The 10,643-nt window shown below is 32.7% G+C and overlaps 1 protein-coding gene across 1 annotated transcript; it reads right to left on the bottom strand.

Moving 5' to 3' along the window:
• Positions 1-1,786: 1,786 nt before the first annotated feature.
• Positions 1,787-9,190, bottom strand: LOC106777553 (ubiquitin-conjugating enzyme E2 variant 1B). Its single transcript, XM_014665160.2, has 5 exons — positions 9,148-9,190; positions 7,663-7,802; positions 3,301-3,426; positions 3,021-3,147; positions 1,787-2,136 (listed from the first exon to the last, which is right to left on the bottom strand). The coding sequence occupies exons 1-5, from the start codon at positions 9,173-9,175 to the stop codon at positions 2,078-2,080; spliced, it is 480 nt and encodes a 159-aa protein (XP_014520646.1). The 5' UTR covers positions 9,176-9,190; the 3' UTR covers positions 1,787-2,077.
• Between the last annotated feature and the right edge of the window lie 1,453 nt (positions 9,191-10,643).

The following is a 10,643-nucleotide window of genomic DNA, read 5'->3' as shown; positions in this document are numbered from 1 at the left end:
GAACCGTCAACTGCTCAACGAAAACAACACAAATGTAAGCACAAAAGAAAATAACCAAAAAACTCAAAAGGGGTTGAAGAACCGACAAAGAAACCAAAAACCCAAACCAAAAACTCAATACACAAACGACAACATCAACGGAATGCGACAGGAAACCAAAAACCCAATACCCAAACCGAGAACAAAAAGGTCTGAGAACGAATTTACCTTGCTCCAACGAAGCTGTTGTCCGGAACTTCCCATTTCGAGCAAACTGCAAGAACAGAGAAACAAAAATGAAAAGGGGTTAAGAGCAAAATGTGAGAGAATGAGTAGTGAGAACGAAATGTGAGAGAACGAAATGTGAAAGAGAATGTAATCAAAGAGGGGAAGGGCAAAATTGGAACGAAATGTAGTTCTAACCCTATTTATTATCGCTGTCAGATTTCATGAAGGAAACAAAAAAAATTGAGCCAATCAAAAGCTGACACCTAGCAGTGTCAAATTTGTGTTAAAAAAATGGTATCAAAATAACGGGACCCTAATCATTTATAGTTGAACTAAATTTCTTAATATCATCAATTTCATCCATAATAATCAACATATAAACTTAACCCAATGTGTTACTCCAAAATTAATCATGTATTGCAATTTTGTGAAACAAATCCATTATATTTCAAAAAGATAATTAAATTTTGGAATAATTAATCTAAATGAGTGAAAATATAATCTAGATTGTCCAAATATATTCTAAATTAGTCATTCTTGAAATCATGAAGCCCCTTTCAGATTTGGTGATTCAAGATACATAACAAATTTCACTGTCTAAAATTGTCAAATTACTTTTTGGATTAGATGTTTTAAACTCAATAATCACCTTCTGAATTAGATGATCTAAAAATATCTTACAAATGAACTTATACATAATTTATAAAATAACAAATTTCACAATTGAGAACTATTCCAATGTAATGCTTTTCATGGATAATATAATCTAGAACTTCTATTATTATAACTCAATTATACTTCCCTTTTCGCCTTTCAGAAAGCACAAATAACAACACAAAATCTGTAATTCATTTTTCAAATTGTACTAGTAAGGGATCTTCTCAAGAGGCTTTGGTCACACTCTAGGTTCAAAGAAGTGATAGCAATTATGTCCTCTTTATTATGGCTTTTTGTGGGTATGTAAAATTTGTTTATGAGTGGCTTTGTGAAAGGGATGTCAAGGATAACATATTGTTGATAAGGAAAAAAAAAAAACCTACAAATTGTACTTCAATAAATGCATTTTTTTTTTCTTTCTAGAAAGTGAAATCTATAACAACACAAAACCTACACCTTTTATTTTGAATTGTCCAATTTCAAATACCTATAAATAGCACAATTTGAAAGAAAAAAAAATTCCTAAAACGAATGAATGTAAAACTCTTCTTTTTTCTTTTAAGGTGCTTTTCAAACTACATCTTAAAACTTACTATACAATTATGTTCAATACAATGGGTTCTACCAACACTCTTTGAAAGTGGGGAACATCCATTGTCCAACCCATCAATTTCTACCTGCATTATTCCGGATGAAATGTGCCAACCAATATTTAATACACGAGACATTTTATCAAGTTTTGTAAAGAAATGGAATTTAAGATCAAAGTGTAGGTTAAAAGATCAGTCATTTCGGGGTTAAATATGTTTTCTGTTGGGTAATAATATATTTCTCATGTGAAAGCATCTGAATCTAACATAACCAAGACAGGTGAAAAACATAATTTAACCAAACATTCAACTTCGAAATTGACATTTGATGATAAGTCGAATGTTATCTCGTAAAGACAGAAGTATACATATATGGGTTCACACAAAAGCAAAGACAGAAAAAAAAAAAAAAGGATTTAAACGGCGAAATTAGAGTCCGCTGTAAAAACAGCCTCAGTACAACAAAAGGATTCACAAGACCTGCTATGATAGTCAATACTATATCTTGGAATTGTTCCAAATGGTCCATAATTACATTATAATGCATTATGCATGCGTCCGTGAACGTGGATCATCTATTGAATATAGTTATTTACATTATTATTCTTGGATTCTCCACTGAATTACACAATACAACATCTCACCACCAGACCCTTTTGATCAATTCTAGCTTCTTCATTACCTTCATTCATAAAATAACCATTCAGTATGCTCAAGCCATTAAAGATTCATCACAAAAATAAATTATCCAAGAGCTAACCTACAAAGGTAAGCTAGTGCCCACATCTGATCAAAATTGCTTATAAACTAGTAAGAACAGGGCAAGAAGATAAAATGGAAAAAAATAAATGGAGATACGAAAAAATATATCTTCAGGAGAGGAAGTTGCTCTCAGATTTCAAAGATCTATATTTGCAAACGATATTTTTTTTTATCAGCAAAAACAAATATATTAAATAAGGACAACTGGGTTGTCCCAACCCATGCATAAAGTAATATATAAAAAAAAGGAAAAATAAAAGGCAGCAATATTTGCAAACGAGTGATATTTTATGTACCAAATATATAATTTACTTCCTGAATTTAATTAAGATGAACCGAGATTCAAGAAAAAAAAAAAAAAAGATGTGGGGATTATCATTACAAATACAACACTATTTCATCTTCAAGCTTTTAACAAAGACATAACAAACAAAAGCACTTCCTAAGACTACTTGGAGAAAGAACAAGCCAAAATCTCAAGTTGTAAAAAAATCTAACAAATTTAAATTCTAACTTGGCTGTAAGTAATTTGGCTCACCGACTTTCTTAGTACAAGTTCAAAAAAGTTAATTCTGCCAACAATCTCTGATGCTTAACTTTCAATCACTAACCAAAAGAAGTAAATTTATATATATTTGGCTACAACTTTAGACTATGACAAGACACACAAATAATGACAGCACATATTGACAAGTAAACCAAACAGATTATAGATACTACTAACAATTATGAAAAATGTCTACAATTATAGCAATTTATAAAATATATAAACAAATAGCAACAATAAAAATATGATAGATGCACCTTCAGGAGGCTGAGTTAGCTTCCGATTTTGGGCTGACATCATTTCTTTCTTCAATTGCAACAAAATGTCTTCCATTGTTCGCTCACGTTTCCAATTGGCAAGCATAGGAAACAAATGTGGCTCAACCTGGTAATTTGATGATTAATGAGTTCAATTTCAATCACGCCAGAGTAACATGTCATGTTAATCTTAAAACTCCACTCCAGTGAGTGTAGTGAGTTCAATTTCAATTTAGTGATTAATGAGCTCAATTCCAATTACGCAAAAATTGTCTCTTACCACTCCACTTTCTTGATTGACACATGTCATGTTAATCCTTGTTTGAAATCGAACAGATGGAGGATTGTCTGGATAATCCTTGCCACAAAATAATTTCAACTGGTAGATTCGTCCTTCATGAACAGTCTGGTAAAATGACATGACAGGAGAAACAAGCCATATCAATATATTATTTGATAGATACATGTCTCAGTTTTGCTTAGCAGCTACAAAGTGAAACGTGTTATTTAAGAAATTAAAAATAATCAGTGAACACAATAGGAAATGGAGTAAAAATAAGATGAGATGAAAGAAAATGGGATTTAATTATTTAGAAATATTAATTTATTTTTCATTTACTTTCTATCATTATAAAACCAATTATTTCATTGCACATTTGCATGTTACTTGAAGTGAAACAAAGGCAACCAAAGCCTTTTATTACAGGTAGGTTGACAACTTGAATCAAATGATACCGTTGTGTTCTGTCAAAACCAATCCTCCCTAGAGGCCCATCCTTATAACGGTTTCAAATCATTTTCTAGTCTTCACCCTCTAATTATCGGGCTATTCTTCATTGATGTTGTCACATCTCCACTCCATCTTTTCCGTGACACTCATCTTGGAAACAAAGTACCAACTCCAACACAATGCGGACATGGACTCTAAAACAGGTTTAATGACTAAAATATAGGACACGCCACCACCATTAACATACATAATACACAACACACACATATACTCACTTTCATTACTCATGCTCAAATTGTGTACGCAAAATGTCTAAGATGTGTTGAAGTGTCTGAGCATAAAATGAAAATTTAATTGTAACACGAGTATCTAACACTTGCCGAATACTTATTGGACACTTGTCCCAAACATGTCTAACAATAAATGTATCAGACACATCAACATGCTGGTAGAATTGTGTTGTGTTAGGACAAGGAAAAATGACCCAGATCTAGTCTATTTGGATATTACTGAAAACCTGATTGTGGGAAGAATAATCGTGTTGTTTGGGTAATAAAATTTCAAAAATCAATTCTGTGTATACAGAAAATCATAAGAGATTTCTCTGGTCACGTGTGGACAAACATATAAGAGACCTTTGTGTTTGTTGGTAGCATTGGTGTGGGCCTAAGAAAAATTATGCAGATTAAGTTCATTTGGATAGCATTGAAATTTGAAGACCCAAACAGTACTGCTCTTTAAAAAGAAAAAATCAATTCCATTCGAATAGAATTGATCTTGAGAGAAGTGAAAAATGATTCTCTACTTTATCATCCAAACCTCACCTTTAAAAAACTATTTCCAAACATATTTTTTATAATCTCAATTCTTTCATAATCAATACTACTAAAATCTAAAATCTCATAAGATATCGGAGTTTGGTATCTCAAAACAATTCTCTAAAGGCTAAATGGTTTCCTCAGTACTCGTGCTTCCATATAAATTCTTTGTGGCATCAATTAAATCAGAACAGGTAGTGCCTTGATCAGAAATGAGTACAAACCAAGCAGAACAGCTGCCACACCAGCTCTTGCAAGTCTAGTTCCCGAGGGAATGCTTTCTTTATACCACTGATTATTTTCAGTTTGGGTGATGCTAAACCTATGAATTGTGGGAGGAGATTTAGGTACAGACATTCCTTTTCAGAGACTTTACTTTTCTTTTTTCATTTATTTACTTTGCAAAATCTGCCCATTATCTTGTATTCTGATTCCCAGTCAAGAATTCATGATCATTCTTCAAAGTGAGATTTTCATTTCCATACAGATTTGAATGACAAACAGTAAAGTCAAAATGGCGTTTTATTTCATTTTAGACTACTCTGAACCAATTTGGATACAAGAGTTTGGACCATTGATTTTCTAGTCTAGTGTTTAATTTGGAATTTAGACTACTAAAATCTAACATCGCTTCATCCTTAACAAACTCATTTGGAAATTCAAAACACCCTCACTCAGATGCAAATTTGAGGAACTTGCCTCACTTTTTCTTTTTCTCCAAAGTCTTAATATGATTCAAACTTAACTAAAACCCATTTGGAAATCCAAAGTGCAGTCTTAGGTAAAATTTTGTTGAGACGCGAGTTCCTAAAAGGATTCGTACAAATTTGTGAAATATGACTTTATGCAATTTTGAAAAACTTACCTAATTCTCCACCGAAGCTGCTACTTTGGAACAAGCTTTAATAGAATTTAATAACGGATTTATCCCACTAGATGACTTTTTAAGGGATAGTATGATATAAAGGTTACCACAAAAAGGTGGCTAAGGGGCTGAATGGTTTGAGAAATAGTTTCTATTTTCATTTTTAAACCTGTTTTCCTTTTGTTTCCTGTTTTCAACAACTTATATAGCAACAGTAAACAATAATAAGTTGTTTTCAATGTTTCATACAGAAATCTTTGAAAACTTAAAATAAATTAAAATAAGGTGACTTTTAATCAAAAGTTAAAATAGAAAAGAAATTCTTAAAGCAAGCACTCCATTACGTTTGTTTGGAAGAGTTTAATTTTGGCAGTTGGATCGTGCGTCTGGTTGGAAAATACACTTGCATGTTTTAAAAGGGTTCCATCCCCCTCCCCCCACCCCCTGCGATTTCCTACATTTAACTAATGATAATTACTTTTGCTTTTCCGCCATGTACTCCACATGGCTGTTTCAAGGGTTTTCCTATTTCATATTTGCAAAGACACTGCAAAACCTTGGAGCATTCATAGTATTAATAGTCCAATATGTGTTTGTTACTTTTAGTTTGGTGATTGATACAATTCATTCTACTATCACCTCAGAAAGGTATGCAACCAGAGCAAAACTCAAAAACCAGTTGATTTCTCATGATAAAATCCAAAAGGCCGAAACAGACAAGAGCAAATAAACGTAGGAAAAAGGCACAATCTCAGTTTAAACATTAAAGCTCTTACAGTGTACCAAGACACGTCCCCCAACTGTGTTATCCATCTTGATCATCACTGGCAAAAGCAGGATCCCAGAAAATGGATGGTTCATAGTAGGACGACAAAGGGTTAGAATCAATTACCATGCTCTCTTGGCAGGGAGAGGATAGAATTAATATCAAACTTCTTTTTAAAAAATATACATGGCAATTGTTATGCTTCCAGATTATATAATGCTAATGGATTAAGGGTATTCCTAAACTTCTGTAATTAGGATATTTTACATAGTGTTTTAATACATGTAATGTAAGTATGTATATATAACAATTATAGGAATTCAAGCTGGGAGGATATACGGGAGGTGTTATTTGTGATGGTAAGGTTCTTCTCAAGATTAAAGAAGAAATAACCATACAGGCATAACACCTACTATGCTTTATGGTACTGAATGAATGGTGAGCTGTAAAGACCAAACGAGAACAGTGTTATATAGATGAGTATGTTTCATGGATGGATTCACGGACACATAAAATGAAATGAAACCAGGAACAAAAGAGAGAAGAGAATAGCAGAGCATAGAAACTGGTAGATTGAAAACTCTGTTACTAAATCAAGTATATCCTGTCATTGCCCCAATTTAGGTCCCCTGAGATGTAGATGTGACTGAATATTTGAGACTAAGAAGTTTCCCAGAAGAATTGTTGTATGCGATATTTTTCCAAACCTACAATAATTGTACCTAACCTGGTAACAAGTCACAAATGCTCATAGAAACTGACTCTGGAGGTTATTGTTTTTGGGTTATCAGTTAACACCCCTTTGTAAACCCTAATTATTATGTACCTCGACCTATCACAAAATCTCACTCACAAAGATGAGTTGATGAAATGGAAGATGACCCAAAAATTATAGGTTATCGGATTTTACTAAAAAAAAAAAAAACCTTATCCAATAAGAAAAGGCTTCTGTTGTCATATCTATAAAACTCACTCAAACCCTAAAACCTTGAAATCCTTCTTTTTGGTTCATTGAAGAATCCATTTTTTTTTAAACATGTGTATGTACCATCTGGCCACTAAAAATAGCAGCCAACCAAAAAATATGTACAAAATAGAAAACACATTCATTTCATACACCTATTGAGTAGCACGACATCAATCAACTAAAAGGGAGCTGGTTTCACTGAAATATCTATATAATTGAGCTATTAGTTATACTAGTGGAACCTTTATTTGTAACTTGTCATCCAACATTTCAATCCATATGACATTTTCGCATGTCTGAAGAACATAAATATCAGTTTACAGATTATTGACGTATAACATTTTACTGAAAAATGTTCAACAACTCCCAGTTTCCCACTGAAGTTCAAAGTATTTACTTAGTCATAGAAGCAGATAAGTACGTTAGTTGGGGTTCCAAGTGTCAAAAATAACTAAGAAAAAGACAGTATTATTCCAGAAAAGCAGAGACAGCTTACACCAGGGGGGCCAATAATAGTCCCTGTCCAAGACTGCATGTATATGTCATCAGCATCATCCATTCCATAGCTAACAGTCCCATCCCCGATTCCCTTTTCACCTCTCTCAAGCTCTTCCAATAATCTGAAATTCCTAGGAACTGCAGGGGACCAAATAATTTAAGAGTAAATTTCAAATCTAAGTTCTACCAAGTCCATCAAAACTGCTTAAATGAAATAGTTACTTGAGAAATGCAAGAAACACACTTTCTAACGCACTCTGTTCTACTTTTGAAAATTTATTCCATATCACAAAATTTTGAGGGTACCATGTCTATTTCATGAATCTCTCTCGTGATATAGTAGTTTTCAACAAATGATAACCAATGAGAGAGTGTTAGAAAGAGTGTGTAACTAGAACTCCTCATAGTTGTGATGACTGATGAAGGCAGGCGTTAATAATTGATAAATTACATTATCATAGAAAAATTATATAGGGATTTTATAAGAAATTTTAAAGGAAAAATACAATTTGAAAGAGTACGAACCAATATAGGAAATAACAAACATTTTCCAGGTTCTCAACAACAATTAAACTTGTCACTCACAAGCAATGCATACATGCATGTTGTGATAAACGTAAGATGACTTAAAAGATAAATTAACTCCACAATACACTGTATGACTAGGAGGATGCCATAATCATTGTACCACCACAGCATAATTTAAATTTGTCCAGTAAGTCTAAAAAACATAATTCCACCACTATATTACTATATTGATAACTTCACAAAAGAAAAATACATAAACAAATGGCAGCACAAGAACTTCAGCTGCGATAGGTAGCAAAAGTAAAAACAAAGAACCACAATTGAGCTACAACATCAAGGGTTTTGTGGTCTCCGCAACCCTGTTGCAGCCACCTCAGCCCCAATATCGAGGAATACAAATTTAAAATTAGAAAAATAAAATCACAACTGCAACTGCAAGCACCATTTTGAAACCCCGCATGGACTGCCCACAGCAACTCAATTGCCACGTGCAGAAAGCTTTATACTAGCATAGCAGACACAACATTGGCTAACAATTCAACCAATTACAAAATCTTGAAGTAAAAATCTGTGTAACTCCCTTTTCATTTATTTCAGAATTGGTTATAAAATGTGGTGATTATTTTCCGGAGAAAAATGAAAGAAAGGAATCACCCCTTCTCCAATCACCATAACAATAAATAAAAAAAGGCAATTGTAACCATACACCTCCAAAATCAAAAGTCATTTATAAGTTACGGTTCTAACCAACTATCATAACCCAACACAAGCACCCAATTCAAAAAAAAAAGGAACGTAACTAGAAACAGTGGACTATAGCCAGAGCAAAAGCTCCTTCCTCAATTAGGTAACCACAAGATCAGAAACAATATGAAGAGTCCGAAAGCATTTAAGGATTATAAAATTGAAGAATTGGAAAGGCAAATAACGATTGGGAAAAGGAATGAGTGCTCACCGACGACGCTGGATCCTTCAGAACCCATCACGATTGTGCGAAATTGGAAGACAGAAAACAGGTAGGGTTTGTTTGGAGAATCGATAGAGGGAAGAAAGAAAGAAAGGCACAAGTTTTATATATTTGGTGATGTTAGAGTTAGTTGTACTCCAATCCAACTACTGTAGAGGCTGGGAATATTTGTAAATTTAATCTACATACTTAGTTTCCACTTAAAAGGGGAAAAATGTTTTTCTAAATTTTATTTTATTCCTTTCGAATAAACATTTTTTATGTTTTAAAAAAAAAAAATTATATGGTTAAATATGTTTTTAGTTCTTATATTTTGAGGCGATTTTGGTTTTAATCCATTTTAAACTAAGGTACAATTGAGTCCTTTAACTTTATAAAACTCTGATTTTAGTTTTTTTTACTAATTTTTTTTAACTTTAGTTGTTTCAAGCACAAATAAAACCATAGTAAAATAAATTGAAGGACTAAATTGTACCTTAGTTTAAAAATGGACTAAAACCAAAATTGCCCCAAAGTATAGGGACTAAAAACATATTTAACCCAAAAATGTATAATATTTAGTTAGGTGAAACTAAACTTAATTTTTTAAATTTTGATTATGTATAAAATACTAATTTAGTTTTTTATTTTCGTTAAATATATTTAATTTAGTTTTAATTTTTTCTTTAATCAAAGTTTTAATTTTTGTTCATTTTTTGTTAATTTAGTCTTTTTCTGGCAATGTGCTTTAAATATAATAGTATAGTTGTTAAAGTGATCCAATTCATCTAACATTACTTAATGTTTATCCAAAAAACAGATCGTGTCATCCTTAAGAAGTTTAAATATGTTTTTAGTCTCTAAACTATCAAGCTATTTTGTTTTTCGTCCATGTTTCAAACTTTGGTATATTTTGATCCTCTCCTTACGGAAACCATAATTTTTCCTCCTCCAAAACAAACGCTGTTAAAAATAAAGTGAGCTGGCTAACGTCCAACCATGTGGGATGACATGTATCCTTTGTAACATTTGCCACGTGTGTTTACATTTTAAATGCAAAGTAAATCGTAAAAAGTTCATTGGTAAAGTTTGGTTTATTAGGTTCATTGCAAAGTGTGGTCTGAAGGTTGAAGAGCAAAAGCTTGGATTTCATCTTCTTGAGCATTGGTGTAGTTGGGCACGTAAGTTCATTTTCCTCTTTCTTTTCGTGTGAATAGATGAATGGATTTGGGATGTAGGGTTTTGTTGGGAGTAGTCGAACTTGATTTACTTTCGAAATCACTATTGAAGGGAAATGAAAGCTGACAGAGGAGGAAATGGTTGCACGCGAAGGAGCATAGGTTCTGGAATGTCCCAAACATGTGGATCATCCTCTCACTTAGCTTCAAAAAACTGTGGTTGTGGGGAAAGATTGTTGTTGTTGAAGGCAACTACATTGAAGAACAAAGGGAGACTATTTTATAGATCTAGAAATTGGGTAGTAAGTGAGAAAAGATGCTTTATTT

The sequence above is a fragment of the Vigna radiata genome, chromosome 11 (genome assembly GCF_000741045.1).
Source record: "Vigna radiata var. radiata cultivar VC1973A chromosome 11, Vradiata_ver6, whole genome shotgun sequence".
Classification (NCBI taxonomy): domain Eukaryota; kingdom Viridiplantae; phylum Streptophyta; class Magnoliopsida; order Fabales; family Fabaceae; genus Vigna; species Vigna radiata.
The sequence above is the reverse complement of the archived record's forward strand: the minus strand, read 5'-3'. Positions and strand labels throughout refer to the sequence as shown.

Coding starts and splice junctions, on each gene's coding strand:
- LOC106777553 (XM_014665160.2), bottom strand. CDS start 9,175: ATGGGTTCTGAAGGATCCAGCGTCGTCG. Junction 7,803..9,147: donor TGAAGGATCCAGCGTCGTCG/GTGAGCACTCAT, acceptor GGTCCCCTGCAG/TTCCTAGGAATTTCAGATTA. Junction 2,137..3,020: donor GCTAACTCAGCCTCCTGAAG/GTGCATCTATCA, acceptor TTATGAATGAAG/GTAATGAAGAAGCTAGAATT.